The sequence below is a fragment of the Microtus oregoni genome, unplaced genomic scaffold, assembly GCF_018167655.1.
Source record: "Microtus oregoni isolate MIOR12 unplaced genomic scaffold, Mior012 000016F_ref0000370, whole genome shotgun sequence".
In the NCBI taxonomy this organism is placed as follows: domain Eukaryota; kingdom Metazoa; phylum Chordata; class Mammalia; order Rodentia; family Cricetidae; genus Microtus; species Microtus oregoni.
The window spans coordinates 24,011,852-24,033,535 of NW_024543075.1; the positions used below are offsets into that span (position 1 = coordinate 24,011,852).

A 21,684-nucleotide genomic window follows, 5' to 3' on the forward strand; every position below is an offset into this window, starting at 1 on the left:
GAGGGCTCTGCCAGGCTGTCAGTTTGGCTGCAGCCAGTGGGAGGCAAGCACTGTGTTCTACATAGAGAGATGTACCACTCCCTCACCTCCATTCTGAGAGGCACTCAGAGGCTGGGGCAGGGGGTCAGTGTGCAGCCTTGAAAGGGTCTTGCTTGCTGCTAGCAACCACCAACACCATAAAGGTAAGAGCCAGCCAGAACTGGTGACACAGACCTGTAACCCCAGCCACTTTCAAAGGTGAGGCAGAAGAATAGCCAAGCTGGAGGTCTGTCTGTGCTGCATAGTAAGTTCAAAGTCAGCCTAGGCCAACCTGGGGGGAACCCTATCTCATATGAAGGCTGGGAACGTAACTCACAGGCAGAACACTTGTCTAGTATCTAGAAAGCCCTGGGCTCAGTCCCCAGTAACATGGTAAGAAAATGAATAAATGACTGAATGCCTAGTGTGCCCAAAGTTCACAGAGTTCACTATATGCTGGGCTCTTAAGCAGACAGCTTCATTTAATCTTTACAGAGACCCTAAGATGGCGACAATTACTGTGCCTGTTTTACAGAAACCGGCTCAGAGGTGAGGCCTCCTGCCTGAGCATCGGGATTCAAACTCAGGCATGATTAAAGCAGCTAGTAAAGATCTAGCTCTTAACCACCCTGGAAAGTTCAGAGGGACAGGAAAAACTGCCCTAAACAGACGGCCAGCTTGTAGCAAGGCTTTTAATCTTAAAAGGCGACGGCCAGAGAAAGAAGTGTCAGGTTTAGAAAATTCAGAATGTTTCAGACAGCCAAGCTTGGCTTCCAGGAATCAGAATGTTTCAGATTTCAGACAGCCATGCTTGGCCTCCAGCAATCAGAATGTTCTAGACAGCCATGCTTGGCATCCTCTTCCTGGCAGCCTGGGTAGAATAAACTCAGCCATTAGAAATAAATAGTTCAGCCTGGTCTAAGACCCCAGCTGGGCCTCAAGACACAGAGCCAGCTCAGCATAGGGCCCCTCTTTCCCTGGCTAACCCGAGGATCTGGGCTGTGTCATCAGCTTACTAACCTAGTGCTCTCGCAGGTAGATAGAGGTAGGACCTACTTAGACCTCACAGACTGGGATCCAGACCATGCTGAGCTATCCTGCCCCCGCCCTGGAAGGTAGACCTCCGGCTGAGGAGAGGAGGCACATGAGAGGCTCTGCAGCCATCTCCTTGAAGGACAGGAGTAGAAACATAGAAGAGGGCAGAATGTGTTAGCCAGAGAAAAATGTCACAGCCAGTGACCATGCATCAAACCGGCTGCTCTGTCTCGATACTGTCTGCCTCTACTACTGTTTGCAAGGACAGTGTTGGGAGGATGGTGTCACAAGTCAGGAGGAGCCTGGGTCCCTGAGCTGCCTCAAGGAGCTGCTCAACTCTCAACCTACTTCAGATGGATGACAGACGCACCTTTGCTGCATGAAATGTCCCCCTCTCCTTATCTAAGATATCCAGGACCAAAAGTTTTCCACGGTTCAGATTGTTCCCAGTTTTGAATGTTAGTACAGACTTAGCTGGTTGGGCCTCTCTGACAATCCTACCTGTTCCAGACACTGTTTTGGTTCTCTTTCTTTAGCCAGAAGCAGGACTCATGACACCTCCCATTCCCAAACCCACAAGGACTCCTCAAAGCCCCTGGGACAAACTGCTAACCTGTGCCGGGTAGCGTGTTCCGTGGCGATGTTCTCAAGATGGAACTTGGCCCAGGGGTCAGGCATACCCTTGGCTTTCTGAATCGCCTGTTTCCAGGTTTCCTGCAGAAGGCAAAGGGAGCGTTAGGCCCAGGTCAGGGGCAGCCAGCTGCCTCTTCCCCAGTTATATCCCCAGGGGAAGACCACAGCATCCAAAAGAAAGGATTCCCATCCGCTGTCCTCCCAAGAACAGTCCTGGAGGGACCCAGAGAATTCTCATGGGCTTCGCCTAAAGATAGAAGTCACTGACATGTTAATTATATATTTCTTCACTTGCTGCCAAAAAGTTGAAAGTGAAAATAAGACTTTTGAGGGATGGAGAGATGGTTCAGTGGTCAAGAGCATGTACTGTTCTTGTAGAGGGCCTGAGTTTGGTTTGATGAACAGCCACATCCACATTACACAGATCACAGCTGCCTGTAACTCCAGCTCCACGAGATCTGTTGCCCTCTTCCTGCTTCTTCAGGCACTGAAGCCTGTGTGTGTGTACATGTGCATGCGCACATGTACACACACACATGCGCGCACATACACACACGCACACACACACACACAATTTTTTGAGCCAGGCAGTGGTGTAACGTGCCTTTAATCCCAGCGCTCGGGAAGCAGAGGCAGGTGGATCTGTGTGAGTTCAAGGCCAGCCTGGTCTACAAGAGCTAGTTCCAGGACAGGCTCCAAAGCGACAGAGAAACAAGGTCTCGAAAAACAAACAAAAATTAATAAAATATGAGTGTTGCGTAGGCAGACTTCTGTGAGTTTGCCATCAGCCTGGCCATCACAGTTACAGGACACAGTTAAGACCCTGTCTCAAAAATATTAAAAAATAAAACATGATATTGGACTGGGAGTATAGCTCAGTGATAGGGTGCTTGCCTGGTATACACAAGGCCCTAGCTCTGGCCCCCAGAAATGCTCCTTTCTCCCATTTAAACAAGTTTAGGCGTTTTTTAGTGAGTGCCAGGACCCTGACCTCCTAATGCAGTACCACTGCAAACACTTTGTGCACACAGCAACCCGCTAAAGAGCTATAATGGGGGCAAACCAACAACAAAACCCTCATTCCTTAACTTCACCCAGCAGCTCCTGCATCCAGGAACCAACCCCACAGAAAGAGAACTAAGTTCACTCTCACACTAATTCAAGATTCATCCTACGATCTGGCAAAAATGAACCCAACCTAAGCACGAAGGCAAGGACTGCTTAAACACGTTCTTATCTTCATGCAGAAGGCTAAGGAAGCTAGGCATCGTGGTACAACCTGTAGTCCCAGCCTTGGGAGGCTGAGGCAGGTGGATTACCAAGAGTTTGAGGTCAGTCTGGGTTACACAGAACGTGTCAGGATGGACAGGAATACATAGATCTGGCTCAAAGCAAGGAAGAATGAGGAGGAGGAGGAAGAGAAGGGAAGAAAGAGGAAGAGGAGGGAGAGGAAGGAACATTGCTAAATGGTTTTATGGTAGGTGCTTTGGTCTGAGTCCCTCAAGCCTCATGTGTTGGAAACTCAATCCCTAGACTCCCATGCGGATGGTATTCAGAGATGGGATCCTTGGGAGCTGACTAGGAGCAGAGGAGGCCAGGGAGATGGAGCCCCCTCCCAGCCCCACGATGGCACCCGGTGGTGTTACAAGATGAGAACAGGGTTAATACAGTCACTGTATCATATCACGTGATGCCCTCTGCCTTGCTATGACTCAGCCGGATGAGGCTCTCACCAGATGTCAGGAAGATACCAGATAGTGCTCTTGGACTACACAGGATCCGTTCTTATAAACTAAATAAGCTTCTATTTAATAAGAATTTTTCAGTTAATTATTTGTCATCACTCCCCTCCCCCTTTTCTTCCTTTTGAGTCAGGGTTTCATAGTATAGTCCTGGCTGTTCTAGAATTCACTATGCAGATTAGGCTGGCCTCAAACTCACAAAAATCCTCCCGAGGGCTGCGATTAGAGGTGTATGCCAAGACACCCATCCAGCAACTATTCTTCATGAACCATCCATTCTTGTTTGTGTTGTCACAGCAACAGAAAACAGACCGACTCAGCAGCTTCCCATTTTAGCTGTCTTCAGTCTGTTGTATGCTTTGAGGAGACCACAGCAGAAACTTCCCTGCCCTTTCCGAACCAATATCCTTAGTCCATGGCACTCTGAATCTTCACTACCCTTTAGCTCTCTTCCTAAGAAACTCAAATCTTTGCCCCAAAGGAACTTAAATCTTTGCTCCAGAATCACCAAGATCCAAACTCCCTTCCAGACCTGTAGATCTTCCCCTGTGGGGAAGATAATTGGTAGGGGACTGGGCGCCATCTGGGTGAGACAGGCCAGGAGGAGTTCTGGATCAGGGAAGGGGCAGTCGAGGGACAGCAATTTCAGATCACCTTTGTACCACTAGTTCCTTCGGTGCCCCAGCTAACCTTAGAAAAAGTCCAGCTTACCAGGCCTCAGCAGAGCTGCCCAGTGCTAGAAGTCATCAGGGAAAGGAGCTAAGACACACACACACACACACACACACACACCCGCCTTACACACACACAAAGAGACAGAGACAGAAAGAAGAGCCTGGGCTCCCCTTGCAAGAGGCTCTCCAATGTCTGCAAAGCCCATGTTTTTTTTTTTTCTTCCAGCATGGAAGCTAATTTATGATTAGTGAACCTACTAGGCCAACACAGAAAAGACCCCAGCAGCCACTGACCATGCATGCCTTCAGTGAGTTCCATTCCATACACTTTTTAAAATATGGTTGGAAACACACAGTGAACACACATTACATCCTTTTGGGGGAGCAGATCCCTGGGACTTCATGCTTTAGTGGTCCTAAGCACCACCCTCCCCACACTCCAAAAGGATCATCTGCTTCACATAAAAACCACGCACACTGCAGAATTCTGAACGAGAAAGTGGAGTCCTCCCAACAGCCCTTCCTGGGCTGATGCTTGATGCAGACATTGAGAAAGTTTTCTTTGCCTTTGTTAAAAGGTGTGCTTCACAAGCGGCATGCCCTGCTTCTCTTCTGAATCCTACTTTCTGCACGTAACTCTCTGTCTTCGACGGCCCTCTGGCTTGTGTGTACAGACCGCATCCTTCCCAGGGCCGTGGGATAGAGAACTGTGTAGGTATACCCTACTCATGTGCCCCCAGGAGATCGTACTTGGATGCCTTCCAGTCCGTTCCAGAACACACAGTGCTGACTCTAGTATTTTTGTCTCTACAACTCTGCATACTGTGCAAGATCTCAGTAGGAGAAATTGTTGTTTCTTTCTTTTTTTTTTTTTCAATGTAATTGCTGAGCCAGATTTAAAGTCTAGGGGCCTGGGAAACAGGTCAGTGTGGCAGAGGGCTCGGCCCTGGGTTCAGTCCTCAGCAGTGAAACAAAAAAATCAGAAATTGCCCCTGAATGTTCTTGTAAGTTATGCTCCAAGCTGCAGTAAATATGTTATTCAAGTTTTAGTGGGAGATTATGCCAAGGAAGTATAGAATTTACACATTTGCAACTGAGTTTATTACTACAGAACTGGCTTGCGCTCATCTTTCCCCCTCTTATGAATGACTCCCCAGCAGATAAGCGGACATCCAAAATAGCTTCTGAAACTCAATCCCTGTATGTCAAGAGGCACATCACTGTCTTATACTCCAGCCGCTGGGAATGGCTCATCTGTCTGTCTGGGGAGGTGGAGGCTGCCTGTCCTTCCGCACATGTCTATACCTGTGGAGACATGGTTCTCTGGCTGTGTCTGTCTTGAAGGGATGACTCTACCACTGCCTACAGTGCCAGCGACAAGGGCTGTCCCTGGGGGGCGGGGGCATGGATTATCAACAGAAGTCATCTGGCTAGACTCAGTAGCTCCAACCAAAACCACAGTTAAAGGGTTGGGGCTGCGGATAATCAGTACACAGCTTGCCTAGCACACACGAGGTCCCAAGGTCTATCCCCAATACCACCAAGAACAAAAACAAACAGCAAACGAGGAAGAAAGTACCTTATAGGTGCGGGAATGGCATGGGGGCAGGGGGACAAAAATCACCTTTTCCAATCTCAGGAGTCACTCCACACCAGCTACAGATGGCTTTAGCACAACTGGCTTGTTTCTAAGACAGGGTCTCGCTACGTAAAGCTGGTCCCAAGCTCGCTATCCTCCTGCCTCAGCCTTTCATGGGCTGGGATTATAGTTGCTCACCACCATACGTAGCTGCAACTGGCTTTTCCTTTTTTTTTGGTTTTTCGAGACAGGGTTTCTCTGTGGTTTTGGAGCCTGTCCTGGAACTAGCTCTTGTAGACCAGGATGGTCTCGAACTCACAGCGATCCGCCTGCCTCTGCCTCCCGAGTGCTGGGATTAAAGGCGTGCGCCACCACCGCCCGGCTTCCTTTTTTTTAAAAATATTTATTTATTATGTATACAATATTCTGTCTGTGTGTATGTCTGCAGGCCAGAAAAGGACACCAGACTTCATTACAGATGGTTGTGAGCCACCATGTGGTTGCCGGGAATTGAACTCAGGATCTTTGGAAGAGCAGGCAATGCTCTTAACCACTGAGCCATCTCTCCAGCCCCTGGCTTTTCCTTTTTAAAGCACAGTATAAAAAGTCTAATATTGGGCTGGGGTGATAGTTGAGCAGGAACAACTACTGCCAATTCTGACAACTGGAGTTCGATCCCTGGGACCCACCTGCTAGGAGAGAAACAGCTCCCTCAAGTTGGCAAACTGTCTTCTCACCTCCACATAAATGCTAGGTATACACAAAATAACCAAATGAATATTAAACTAAAAAAAAAAAGCCTGCTGGGTGGTGATGGCACCGGCCAGCCTGGTCTACAAAGTGATTTCCAGGGTGACTGTAGCTACACAGAGAAACCCTGTTTAGAAAAACAAAACAAAAAGAAACCTTGTCTTGAAAAACCAAAACAAACAAATGAATGAATGAGATCTAGCACTAACATCTGGTCCCCTTAATCTTGGTCCCATTACTGCTGGTTTTTGGAATTCATGCTTTTGCTGACAAGTAAGAATAAAGGTTTTGGGGACTCTGCACACAGGACAGATGACATCAGGGGTGACTCCATTTGAGCTCACTGTCACTGCTGTGATATTTTACCATCAGGTCAGGAAAACTACCTACATACGTCTTACAATGAGAACATACTCCAGGATTGTGTGTGTGTGTGTGTGTGTGTGTGTGTGTGTGTGTGTGTGTGGTGCTGGAGATTGAACTTAGGTTCTCATGCAAGCTAGGCAAGTATTCTACCACTGAACTATATTCTCAGCCCTGAAAAGTGTAAACCAAAGTCACTATTAAAGGAGTCTTTGTTGATACTGCTAGGGCCTCATACATGCTGGCACGTGCTCTACCACTGAGTGACACTCCCAGCAGTTAGAGGATTCTTAAATCAGCTCTAATAGTCTCTAGTTCAAATGATCTTAAATCTCAGCTGCTGAGCAGGTGAGTTGATTTTGCAGGTTTGTCTTTTTTTTTTAAATATTTTTATTTATTTATTATGTATACAATATTCTTTCTGTCTGTATGCCTGCAGGCCAGAAGAGGGCACCAGACCTCACTACAGATGGTTGTGAGCCACCATATGGTTGCTGGGAATTGAACTCAGGGCCTTTGGAAGAGCAGGCAATGCTCTTACCCTCTGAGCCATCTCTCCAGCCCCGCAGGTTTGTCTTAAACGAGAGAAAAAGAGCCAGGAACCGTGGCAGACAAACGTAGCTCCAGCCTTAGCAGGAGACCCCTGAGTTCAAAGACAGCTAGCGGTATGGCAAGTCCTTGTCTCAGAAAAGGGACAGAGAGGCTCAGAGATTAAGAGCACTGAGTGCTCTTCCCGAGGTCTTGGCTCGATTCTCAGCACCCACATTGGTAGCTCTCACACCCATCTGTGACTCCAGTTCCAAGGGGATCCAATGCTTTATTTTTAGACTTCTGCAGGCAAGGCAAGCATATGGTGCAGATGTACAATAGACAAAACACCCATACACATAAATAACATAAATCTTAGAGGGCTGAGGAGAGATGGCTCAATGGGTGAAGAAGGTACTTGAGCCCAAGTCTGACAATGTAGGTTCAATCTCTGGGACCCACAATGAAGAAGGGGAAAACAGATTCCCACAAACTATCCTTTGGCCTCCACATGCGTGTGATGACAGAACACCCAAGCCCACACACATATACACACACAGAGCATGCCCAAGCCTACACACATATACACACACAGAGCATGCCCAAGCCCACACAGAGCAAAGCTAAAAAGGGAATAGAGCGGGTTGATTCTTCTAAGTCAAAGAATACAAGATAAAACAAATAAACAGAATCTCAAAATATGAACACATTTCCTGGAAAATGCGGGGGTAACACTAGAAAAAATGTAAAGTGTCTTTGAGGCCCTTGGTACAAGTGACAACGGTGTTAGGTTTTTTGTTCTTGTTTTGGTTTGGTTTTTGAGACAGAATCTCGTGTAACCCAGGCTAAGATCCAACTTGTTATAGTCCAGGATGACCTTAAACTTCTGACCATCCCATCTCTACCTCCCCAAGTGCTGGGATTACAGTGTACACCACCACACTGAGCTAATGCAGGGCTTGAAGCCAGGACTTCACGGGTGCTAGGCAAGTACTCTGCCTTCTGAGTTACAACCTTTGTTTTAACATTATTATTATTTCCATGATCACAGCTCTTGTAGCCTTTTATGAAGCATCCAGGGACCAAACAAGCCATCCTTCCATGACCAACTGTTCCATTATAAATGTTTTGTCTCTCTGTTGTTCTGGAGAGTCCAAGAAATACAATTTTGAGTCAGCCCAGGCTTTCCTTCCTGTAGGAAACGGAGGGTTCATACCAGACTCTGTGAGAAAACGTGAAAAGCAGGGAAGAGGTGAAGGATCACAGCCAAGCACGGTTGGGAGGAGACCCACAGTGTTGTGTGGCCGCCTCACACCCTGCCACACACACACTCAGCAGCTTTCTATGTGCATCCGGGGACTCCAGCCCTCCATGAAATACTGGAGACCATCAAAGCAACACACAAATCCCAAGAAACCGAAGAAACAATATTAAAGCACATCCATGTGACAGGCCACCACAGAGCAGAAAGGTGACTTTTTCTTCTTCCAGTACTGGGGATTGAACCTGGGGCTTCCTGTGTGCTAGGGAAGCATCCTGCCACTGAACTATCTCCCTAGCCTTCTCTCTGTGTGCTTGCTCAAGCCTGCCAATAGGAGTGTCATTCCCAGGACCCATGTGGTAGAAGGGAAGAAATGAGTCAAGTTATTCTCTGACCTCATACCCGTGCCACAGAGTGTGTGCCCTCCCCCACAATATATACATACAAATATATATATATATATATATATATACACACAAAAATATATATAAACAAATATGCATGTTTATATATAAACAATGTTTAAAAAGTAAAATAATTGAATGTGGTAGCAGATGCCTTTAATTCCATCACTCAAAAGGCTGGGAGTTCAAGGATAGCTTGGTTTACATAGCAAGCTCATGGCCAGTCAATGCTACATAGAGAAGTCCTGTCTCAGGATAAAGCAATCAAACCAAAAATCCATAAGAAAATTCTGTTTGCAGAAGTAGCTACAACTGTAACCTTAGGGGGTTCAAAGCCCTGGTTAGGAAGAAAGGTAAAGATGGGAATAATAAAAATCAAGGCCCACACTGCATTCTACTGGCATCTCATGGCAATTTGGGAGGACAGAGAGATAAGTAGGAGAGGTCCAGGTTCAGAGAACAGAAAAACTTTGGATAAGTGGAAAGGAAGCTTTGCCCTGGCTGGCAAAAGGAGTTAAACACGGCCACTATGAGACCTTCTTAGGCCACCCCTCAGAATGGGTCTATGCACACAAAGTGTCTATGGGACAACGAGATGGCTGGGGGGGGGGGGGGGGGGCTAAAGGCATTTGCGACCTGAGTTTGATCTTAGGATCCCTCCTTCTACCAATTTCCGCAAGCTGCCCTCCAACTTCTGTATGCATAGTGTGATATACAAACAAAAACTTCTTCAGTCTAGAAAAGGCAAATTCACGGAGACAGAGAGTAGATTAGTGGTCCCAAAGGCAGAGATGGAAGCGGTGCCTGTGAGGTACAGCTTTCGACAAAGCCAGCTATTGAGATGGCTGTATAATTTTATGAATATACTGGAAGACACTGGATGGTACATTTAAATGGGTAAGCTATACGGTATGTGGGTTATATTTTCGTAAAATTGCTAGGAAAAAAATGAGACTAAGAGAAAGCAGGGGAGGGGGAAGCCCTTGTCAATCAACACCCTTGCACACTGCACCACACCATTGCAGCACATTCCTTGGTAGTGTGAGCCCCTGCAACAGGGTTACAACCTTCTTACACTCCTCCTGTGGGGCACCCTACGTCACCAGACAGCTTCCCTTCCTATGCCAGCAGGACTCTTTTTCAACTGGCCAACAGGCTTTCATTTTTCAGGAGATCAAAGAGTCTTAGGGTATCCTTCTTTTTATTATTTTAAGATGCTAGAGACTGAACCTAGGTCCTCAGGCTTGCTAGGAAAACTCTAGCCACTGAGCCACCGATCAAGCCAGATCAAGCCTGCAAATTTTGCTTTCTGACTGCATTCTCAAAGCACAAAACACAGTTAACTGCCTCTGGCTTACTTCCTATGGTCATGGGTCTGAAGCCTGAGGTGCCAGGGTGGAGCCTCATAGGCTCAGGAGGCAGGGACACGTCTCTGTTCAGTGAGTCATCACACCTTGGCTTTCCAGTCTCATTCTGGAGTGACTAGTTTTTTGTGTTTTTAAACCAAGCTGTTAGAACATTAACAGCATGAACGGCACTTACGCAACTGAATATGGGACGTGGGAAGCCAGGTACCCCATACAGCAGGTACCCCATACAGCAGGTACCCCATACAGCAGGGCAGTTTGTTGGTGCAATCAGCCATACAACAAGATTTTAAATTCCAGGTTCTACCCAAGCCACTCCATTGCTAGTTAGGACATTCTTGGGCAAGTGTTTCCCCGCACAGGCAAAGCCGTATGTACAAGGAAACTGTCCTCCAATGAGAGAAATTCAGCTTTTAAAGACAACAAACAAACAAATGAAAGATCGTAAGCACAAGGTCCTGTGATGGAGGAAGGTCATTGGCTAATAAAGGAACTGCCCTGGCCCATTTTATTGGTTAGAGGATAGGTGGGAGGAGAAAACAGGACAGAACGCTGGGAGGAAGAGGAAGTGAGGTCAGAGACTCCACAGCTCTCTCGGGAGCAGATGCCTCAGCAGAGACGCCATGCCCTGCTCCCTGGCAGACACACGTGATGAAGCTCGGACCCAGGATGGACTAGGCTAGAATCTCCCCGGTAAGCGCACCTTGGGGTGCTACACACAGATGATTGGAAATGGGCTAAATTAATATGTGAGAATTAGCCTAGAAGAGAATGGGCCAAGCAGTGATTAAAAGAATACAGTGTCCATGTAATTATTTCGGGGCATAAGCTAGCCATGTGGGCGGCCGGGTGTGGGGGACGCAGCCCTGCCGCCACTCTTATTACTTCATATGGCGCCCACATGGACAACTGCTTCCACATAAAGCCTGAGACAGCTTGGGAAGTAATTCTAGAACAAAATGAAAGCATTGTGCCTGGTTTCTTGGTAGCAGCAATTTCTCGGTTCTACTCTGCTTGCTAGAGGCAAGCAAGCGCCTCATCTAAGAGAGGCTTCCTGACTCAGCTTTAGCTGCAAAGCCTGCAGCTCATTAAGAGGTCCTGCCACGAAACACGTAAATGGTGTTGACGAAAAGCTGAACGCATGCTTTTCGATTTTCAGCCGTAGCAGGAAAAAAGCTGCGCCATTTAAAAATGCCGGCTTTCTGGGCTGTCCTGCCAGGACAAACTCTGACTCTTTTACGCAGGCGGTCCCTGCGGTTTGCAAACACAGGCTGCTGAAGCTCGCTTGCTGGCTACAGCCAGTACCTCAGCCATGAGGCTGGAAAGCTAAGGAATGGACTGGATCTAGCTGGCAAAGCCACGCCTTTAGTCCTACTGAGATCGCTTGGTAAATTAAAGACTCATGTGGTCAGAAAAAGAGAGATATACAGTAAAGAGAGATTCAAAGACAGAAAATTTCTGAATGGTTTAAAGTGTGTTAAAAATATATGCAGACTAAAAGTTGAAGTTCTTGAAGTAAAAAACAAAAAAAGGAAGAGAGTTGTTGTGTGTGGTAGCACACACCTTTAATCCCAGTGCCTAGAAGGCAGAGACAAACAGATCTCTGTGAGTTCAAGGTGTAGTAGTGTACACCTTTAATCCCAATGCCTGGGAGGCAGAGACAGGTGGATCTCTGAGAGTTCAAAGACAGCCTGGTTTACAGAGTTACTTCAGGTCAAAGATACAGAGAACCTGTCTCAAAAAGCAAAAAGTTTAAAAGTAAAAATAAACAAAATAGAGGTTAAAACAAAGCTGCACAAAGATGGAAAATACACAGAGAATTTTGATACTGTATGCTATTATGCTCTCTTTGAATTATTTGAATGCTGAGGAAGGAGCAACAGCTGCTAAAAGATATTTGTTTATAAATGCTGCTGAACTAATCCGACATAGTTATTTTGAATTTGGATCTAAGGATATGATACTTTGGAAAAGAGATTCTTCTTTTGTTTTCACAGAGGATGAGACGCTGTTCATTTCTTCTATTCCGATGTGGTATGATGGACCACGTCCTCCTGAATGGTTCCTGTGCACGCCTTCAAAAAATTGCTTCGCTCAACTGCCAACTGAGATGAGACTAGCACACAGGTTATACCATGAAAGACCTAATTAACGACGCCCCCATTCAGCAGGAAGCAGTTTGGAGAGAAAAAACTGCGCCCATGTTCCCAAATATGGTTTATAAACGTTCTTTTACATTTAAAGGGGGATATGATATAGGTATGAATAATTTGCATTAGTATAGATTTTGCTTTATTGATAGAAATTTAAGGTCAATTTTGTTATATGTATAAGTGTTTCTGATTTTGATTAAGGTATTGTGATTGTGTAGTTCATTTAAATATGTACTGTATAATTGAGAAATATAGGTTGTTAATGGATAATCATCAATAATAGTAAAGCTTGTAGTCATGTTAGTTAGATTTTCTAGATATATAGAGATATATTTTAGATAGACATTCTTCGTGTCTTTCAAAGATTACAGAATAGGACATTTAATGTTTTAATAACTGAGGACTTTTCATGACAATGAGACACTCTGCTCCTGGCAGCACCAATCTACTTCAAGAGGAAGATGGGCATCGAAGAGGCACCTTATGGGGTTTGATAGCCATTTGGGCAAGAAACTGCTCTTGCCTGGACTATTGCATAAACTGGAAACAGAGAACCCGCAGAGAGAGGACTACTGAACTTGCCTAAGGTGAGATGATCTTTCGGGGTTCCTGATTCATGAAAGAGTCTGCGAGACATTCTGCAGGACACAACAGATAGTGACTGAACTGACTTTGAATTTTCCTGCTTTATGGAAATGTCTGCTGGATACCATGGGCCTGAAGGCTGAAGATGGATGCCCCAACGGTACAGAGGAACTTTGGGTGACTGTCCAGGCAGCGAGATGTCTCTGTCATTTCTAGAGTTTTAAAAGTTTCTTAGTTCTTGTTTACTTAGGTAATATTATATCTTTCTGGAGTCTTTGATGGAGTTAAGAATAGTTAGTTATAGTTATAGTTTTCCTTAGTTATGATAAAGATTATTGTAACTTTTATTTGATAACTGTTTTGTTATATGTAATTTTGCTATGTTAAAGTTAAAGCCTTTTTTTTTTTTTTGTTTAAACCGAAAAAGGGGAAATGATGGAGGAAGGTCATTGGCTAATAAAGGAACTGCCCTGGCCCATTTTATTGGTTAGAGGATAGGTGGGAGGAGAAAACAGGACAGAACGCTGGGAGGAAGAGGAAGTGAGGTCAGAGACTCCACAGCTCTCTCGGGAGCAGATGCCTCAGCAGAGACGCCATGCCCTGCTCCCTGGCAGACACACGTGATGAAGCTCGGACCCAGGATGGACTAGGCTAGAATCTCCCCGGTAAGCGCACCTTGGGGTGCTACACACAGATGATTGGAAATGGGCTAAATTAATATGTGAGAATTAGCCTAGAAGAGAATGGGCCAAGCAGTGATTAAAAGAATACAGTGTCCATGTAATTATTTCGGGGCATAAGCTAGCCATGTGGGCGGCCGGGTGTGGGGGACGCAGCCCTGCTGCCCTTATTACTTCAGGTCCTGGGCTTGATCCCAAACAATGGAAAAAAAAAAAAAAAAACAACCCACAAAATATAGTGAGATCCAAACTGCAGGCATTAACACCACCACTCTGAGACAGGATCTCCAGGGAGGGAACACAGTCCTGTCGCTTCGCAGGAACACAACTTCAATTTACCATCTGGCAAACTGCCCACTGTCTGGGGCTATCGGGATCATTGTGTACACCGTTCTGAATGAGCCACGTACGGCAGAGCCTGCCCAGCCACAGCCAAGCTACGGAAGCTAGAGTTCATGTCAGCTCCTAAGGGGATAAGGGATGATGGATAAGGGTGGAAACCAGCTTGTAACGTCTCCACAAAAACTAAGGGAAGAAAATCAGGGCGTGTGAACATAGCCTGGCCTAAGCAACAGACCTTTCTGGAGGGCATGCTCTGTGCTGAGATGGGGGGGGGGGGGACACATTTTCATTTGTCTACAGTTCAGATTTGTTTTATCTGTATGTACAGTAAGCACAGATTATATATATTATAAAGATTGACTTTTTAAGTTTATATAGTAGGAGCTGCAGAGACAAGCTCAGTGGTTAAGATCGCTGGCTGCACTTGCAATGGACCCATGTTCGATTCCCAGCATGCGCATGGTAGCTCAAAACTAGCTGGAAGCCCAGCAGTGGTGGTGCACACCTTTAATCTCAGCACTCCGGAGGCTGAGGCAGGTGGATCTCTGTGAGTTTGAGGCCAGCCTGGTCTGTAAGAACTAGTACCAAGACAGGCTCCAAAGCTATAGAGAAAACCTATCTTGAAGCCAGGCGGTGGTGGCGCACGCCTTTAATCCCAGCACTTGGGAGTCAGAGGCAGGCGGATCTCTGTGAGTTCGAAGCCAGCCTGATCTACAAGGGCTAGTTCCAGGACAGGTTCCAGAACTACAGAGTAAACCCTGTCTTGAAAAACAAAACAAAACCAAAACTAGCTTGAGTTCTAGGGGATCCGACACCCTCTTCTATCCTCTGGGTGCACCAGGCACAGAAGTGACATACAGAAATACGTGCAGGTAAGACACTCACACATATGAAATTAAAAAAAATAAATTTACATATGTGAATCTGCCATACATAAAATACATTTGCATATATTTATATAGTTTGTGAATATATTTGCACTTATATTTAAAGACTGCATTGTGTATGCTATTTGCAGTAAAGGGGAAGAAATTCATCAACAATTTTCTCAAAGGGCTGGGGTTGTTGCTCAACTGCCCTGGAATCTATATGTCTCTGGGTTCCAATCCTGAGCACTGCAAGAAAAACCAGTCCTTCCAAAAGGGCTGAGCAGGGCTGATGAGACGGCCAAGTGGGCAAGGTTGTGCTTTTCATGCAAGCAAAAATAATTCCTGTATCTCAGAGGTGGAAGGAGAACCCACTGCGAAAAAGTTGTCTTCTGATCTCCATGCAAGTGCCAGGTCACACACATATCAACACACACAATACATGAATAAATGTAAAACTAAGAATAAATACAATTTATAATGGGGGAAGGGAGAAGAAAATGTAGAAGGGCCCAGTGTGGTGGCACACGCTTGCGGTCCTAGCACTAGGGAGATCGAAAGATCAGGAGTTTGAGGTCATTCACTGCAGAGTTAGTTTGAGGCCAGCCTGAGCTATAAGCCCAAATCAAGCCTGGGTGATGGCGGTGCATACCTTGAATCCCAGCACTCAGGAGGCAGAGACAGGCAGATCTCTGAGTTCAAGGCCAGCCTGATCACAGAGTGAGACCCAGGACAGCTAGGGCCACACAGAGAAACCCTGTCTCAAAAAAAGCAACAAAAATAAAAGCTCAAACTACTATGGGGAGGTATGGCAGAAGAGATTTATCTGGAAGGAGATGGTAGGGGGAGTGGGCATAATTATGACCAAAATTATTGATATGCATGAAATTCTCAAAGAATGAAAAGTTCAAAACCAAATCAACCAAACAAACCAAAAACTGTAGAACTGTCCAAGGTGTAAGAAAAGAACAGTCACCCCATCTGATCCTGTCCTAAATCGATCCCTGATGGTGACACTCTTCCTTAGTCAATCCATCTCAAAATCTCTCTCCCTGTCATGGTTTCAACACTTTACTGAGGCCTTTCCTCACATAGGGCAAACTTCCCCTGAGGGGAAGGCTGGTAGCTACTGAGACCCTTCTCAGTGATTCTGCCCAATTCCTTGGGGACTTGGATGCTGACATTTCACAATGCATACCCAGAACCTGCTGGGGGGAAGGCGAGATGGCCATTTTGGTTCAACAACCCAGGTTACCATGTCAACAGTAAATTAAAAAAAAAAAATATCAGAGCCTGCTTTCAATGAGGTCTGACGGTGAGCAATGAAGACTTGAACCACCTCATGCCTGGTTCAATATTTTACCAACTGCTTCTTACTTATATGTAATTTAAGGAATTGTGGGGTCATCGACAGCCCCCAGCCTGCAGCGAGGAGCTGGCTCACGGAGTGACACTGAACAAGTGACAGGTACCTGAGGAATCTGCTCAGAGCCCAAAGGAATACAGAGGGAGCCCCCGCAGAGTTTAGACTGGAGGTTTCCTTGAGCAAGGCTTCAACGGGAAGAAGCTTTAGGCAGAGGCATGCGAAGGGAGGCTGCCTATGCCAGGAGCTGCTCCCAGCTCCTCTACCAGGGCTCTGAGCTCAGCCTTGAAGAAGTGAGGAGCTTTAGGCTGTTTGGAGATTTGTATGTGACCTGGTGACACTGCATTTGGGGACTGAGGCCAGAACTCAGCTGCAGAGTGCTTCCTAAGCCAAGCTTGAGGCTCTGTCCTGGGGGAGGGAAGATAATTCATGGGGAGACGCTGGGCTTTCAGATTATCTAAACAATGAACTCCAAAGAATTAAAATTTCCCAAGAATCCCATGCTGGGAAAAGGGAAAGGTTAAATTCCAGGTGCCGGCCGGGGGAGGGGCTGCTTCCCAGGAAGAGAGTTCCAACAGCTCTGACATCAGATCAGCTTGAAGAGACACAGTGGGCCAGTGATGGGAGGGGTGACCCTTGACCTGACCAGGACTGCTGTTATGCCTACCTCTAGCCTTCTGTTTAAACCCAGCCTCATGTGTCAGTGCCTCAGAGGTAGACTTGGCGGGCGCTGGACCTCTAATTTGTTCCTCTGTACTGTGTGGCCACACAGAATGACTATCTTTCCTTGGCTTTTTGTTATTACTTTTCTCTCTAACTGGTGTATTAAGAATGGATTGTGGCTTAGCCTAACCTGTCGAGCTCATGAGACAGTGTGTGGTGCTGGAGATGAAACCCAGGGCGGAGTAGTACTAGGAAAGCAGTCTTCCTTCGAGCCATATTCCCAGGCCCTGGAATAGTTATTGACTTTTTTTTTATTTTTTTATTTTTTAAGTACAATTACCTAGCAACATCACTCATTTAGTGTACAAATGTCTTTGTTAGAATCACAACGTGCCATTTAAAGAGATCTCTGCATGGGCTTTGGAGCTGTTTGCATACTGAGTCCTAGCTGTCTCTGCAGATGGAAGCTGGGAAAAGAGGGAGCTCGGGGTCCTGGGAGTATGCTCCAAAGCTGCCTCTCCACGGCAAGCAGGATAAACTGGAACCTACCCTTCAGGGTCCCCACAGACCCAGAGGAGACTGAGTTATTTCTGGAGTTAGGTGATGGAGAACAAGATAAGCTAGAACTCTAGCCTGGGAAGGAAAAAAAAAAAAAAAACCAACCTAACCCAGTGTCTGTAATAACTAAAATTATTAATTTTCTAAGACAAATTCTGAAGGCATGGAGGATGGCTTTAATATTAAATCTTGATACAGTTACAGGTATTTTGTTTATAATGCTAAGTCACTGTCTGTAAAGACCAAATTAAACAAGGATAACAGTGTTTTTAACTTTCCCTCCATGTTATTAGACAAAGCCCAGTAACACTCACCTTCCTCCCTCTCCTTTGCAACTGCACCACCAGGGTGTGCAGAGCCCCTAAGACAAACGCTCTCTCTTCCTCAGCCAAACCCTAAGGTAATGACTTTCTGAGCAAAACAAATAAAGAACTACATTTGACACCACAAATCTGCTAACCCAGCCGAGGGTGGTAGCACACGCCTTTAATGCCAGCATCAGGAGGCAGAATCAGGTGGATCTCTGAGTTAGAGGCCAGCCCGGTGTTCAGAGTGAGTTCAAGGACAGCCAGGGCTACGGAGAGAAACCTGTCTCAAAAAATAAAATAAAATAAAAAACAAATCCCCTCACCTAAATACGCACATGTAACATGTTATTAAAATACTTTTTAAAAACTAGACAAATACAGATTTTGAGGCAGTCTAGAAAGACAGGGAAACTATGGGACATGGGAAGGGAAAGGAGCCCTCACTCAGGAGTTAGGTTAAAATAAAGCCGCTCAGATCGGTTGGTAATGGCTCACACCTTTAATCCCAGCACTTGGGAGGCAGAGGAAAGCAGATCTCTTTGAGTGTGAGACCAGCCTGGTCTATAGAGGGAGTTCCAGGGCAATGAGGGCTGTTATACAGAGAAACCCTGTCTCAGAGAAACAAAACACAAACCAAAACAAAAAAATAAAGCCACTCATCAACGGAGAGCCATGAACGCCCACCCCAACAATAAACATTTCCTATACAAGTTGCTCACAGGGTTAATTTTCCTTCCGTAGATTTTTGTTGTTTGTTTTTCGAGTCAGGCTTTGGTGTCTGTCCTGGAACTAGCTCTTTTAGACCAGGCTGGCCTCGAACTCACAGAGATCCGCCTGCCTCTGCCTCCCAAGTGCTGGCTGGGATTAAAGGCGTGTGCCACCATCGCCGGCCTCCATAGATATTTTATGGTAAGTAACAATGTCCCAAGCTTAGGCCTGAATGCAGAGAATCTTGGCTAGTGCCTCCATTCCTCCCCCAACCATCACCTAAAGATCCCCAAGAAAACTTTGATTACAATGATGCCCGTCTTCTGTACCCCTGTGAGACACTTCTACATTATCACTTGTAATCCTGCAGGTACCCCTGAGGGAACACCCAGGAACCTCCAATTCTCAGCAACCCTTCAAACCTCACCAAAATCCAACATATGATGACTGTTGTGAAAAATACACAAAACAAACAAAAAACCAAAACTGGGAGCCGAGCAGCTGATGCCTGCAGCAGGGTGTGCACCCCCCCATCTGTCTATCTGATCTGTTCTAAGAAGCACGCCCACATACATGCTCTCAGTGGTGTCTTGTCTCTCCTTCTGAGCACCTCTCTCTCTCTCAACCCTTCTGCTGAAGCCTACGTTCAATTCTCTTGACTGGGTCTGGGGATACAGCTCAGAGACTAAGTGCAGGAGACTAGAGCTGGACCCGGCACCCACGTCAAAGATCATGCAGGCATGGCCACCACCTGTAATCTCAGAACTCAGGATCCTCAGGGCCACTAGGCTGGCCAGAAATCAGCAGACTGCATAAAGAGACCCTGCCTCAATAGATAAAGTGGCCAGTGATGGAGGAAGACATCAACTTCTGGTTTCCACACACTACACACACATACAATCACACGTATGTGCTGGGCAGTGGTAACACGTGCCTTTAATTCCAGCACACCGGAGGCAGAGACAGGCAGATCTCTGCGAGTTCAAAGCCAGCCTGGTTTACTGAGTGAGTTCCAGGACATCCAGGGCTGTTACGCTCTCTCAACCCCTCCCCCAAAATAAATAAATAAATAAATATCACACATGAGAACATGTAAACAGCACATATATATGCAAAACAACACAAAAAACCCTTTATTAAACCCCAACTTTGCTGGCATGGTGGGCACACACCTTTAAACCCAACATGGGAAAGGCACAGGCGGTCTGAGATCTGTGATTTTGAGGCCAGCCTGGTCTCCACAGTAAATTCTAGACCAGCCAGAGCTATATGGTGAGACCCTCTCTAAAGACAAGGAAACAAACCACCGTGCTTCATGAACTGGTTAGCCCTGACATTCCGCTCTGTGTTGAAGCCATGACTCATGAGCTAAGGTCCTTAAGGATCAGGGGATCCCTGAGACCGAGAGTGACAGTGGAAGTGTAGCTCCCTGGACCCTCAAACACCGACAATATCCAAGGCAGAGAACAAACGTAGGGGAGGGGCGTTAATTACTGCAAAGGATTTTTTTTCTGAGTAGGTGGTGGTGCTGGGAATGGACCCTGGACGTGCCCAGCATGCGCTCTACCTCCAGCATGTAATAGTTCTTTTACAAAAGCCTTTATTTTTCCATCAGTAGTAAACAGCTAAGGCCATATGCTGGGATGTGGCTGTCACATCCCAAAGCCGAGTGGTACTTACTAAACACCTCCAGTGTGCACACAATCTCTGGTGCTGTTCCAAAAACAATGGTTAACAAGAACTCAGCCTGCCCCTCACAGGTGAAGTCACAAAGAGAATGGCACACAACAGTTTGCCTCGCTGTCCTCCGTGGTTACTTATTATCAGAAATGCTAGTAGGCCATATACAAGTGCAACTGAATTAAAACACGTAATTCAGTATCTAAGTTCATACCTGTTTAAATAATACCTCAATAAAAGCATGAGGTTCGATACAAGTTTTTCTGTTCTGTCTTAAAAAATGTATCTTTTAAGATTTTCAAAAATTTCATATATATACACACATGTGTATGTGTGTGTGTGTGCGCACGCGCACGTGTGCATGTGTGTGTATGCCACGTGTGGATAAGGGTGACCAGGGAAGTCAGAAGACAGCACGACATCCCTTAGAGCTGGAGTTACAGGCGGTAATGGTAATGAGCCAGCTGAAGAGAGTGCCAGGACTCAAACCTGAGTTGTTTGCAAGAGCTGTATGCGCTCTCACCGGGTGAGCTACTTTCCAGCCTGCTTGTCTTTTTTAAAGACAGAGTCTCTTATCCCAGGTTGGTAACCTTGAACTTCTGGCCATCCTGCTGCCCACCGCCACCACCTCACAGGTGCTGGGATGTTTCCTGATGCCAGGGACGGCCCCCGGGGCCTGATGTGTGCCAGCAAGCATTCTACCAACAGAGCTGTCTCTCCAGACTTGAAAAAAATAACGAGTGCTTTACTGGAAGCCCAGACCAAAACCAAGCCACTGTATTGTTGTATCTGTGAAGGGTGGGGCCAGTGGTCCCCTTATCTGTGGCTTCCCATTCTGTGGTTTCAGTTACGTGTGGCCAATGAGAGAGAGCACGGACGTATCTACATGTACACAGTATGTTATCTTGAGAAGGAGCGGGATCCCACTTCTACAACTTTACAGTTTGTTTGTTCCGGTTTGGATCTTTGCAGTGCTGGAGAGGGTGCCCAGGGCCTTGTGCATGGGTAGCAAGAACTTACCACTGAGCCACACCTCCCAGCACACAGCTTTTATTAAACTATATTGTTACAGTATTCGTGACTGTTAGTCTTTAATGTGTCCAATTTAAGAGTTAAAACTTTATCATAGGCACGTGTGTACAGGGGGAAATAACACACAGAGGATTAGACACTAGTCATGTCTCCCACATCCTGGGCAGTCTTAGAACACACCGCTCACGGATAAGAATGGATTCCTGTACATATGTTCTAAGGGAGATCTTAGCCAAGCCTGGTGGCTCTGTGAGCTCAGCATTTGGGAGATGGAAGTGGGAGGATAAAGACTTCAGAGTCGTGAGGCAGTGGTGGTACATGCCTTTAAGTACATCCCTCCCAAGTGTTGGGAGAGGCCAGCAGGATTTCTGTGAGTTCACGGCCAGCCTGAT

General features: G+C 46.2%; 1 protein-coding gene across 1 annotated transcript in view; it reads right to left on the minus strand.

Moving 5' to 3' along the window:
* The window catches only part of Eef2k (eukaryotic elongation factor 2 kinase), a 63,390-nt gene that overhangs the window by 27,164 nt on the left and 14,542 nt on the right, over positions 1–21,684 (minus strand). Inside the window, exon 3 of the mRNA XM_041667244.1 lies at positions 1,667–1,767. Within this exon, the coding sequence (XP_041523178.1) occupies positions 1,667–1,767 (101 nt within the window). The remainder of the gene's footprint in view (positions 1–1,666; positions 1,768–21,684) is intronic.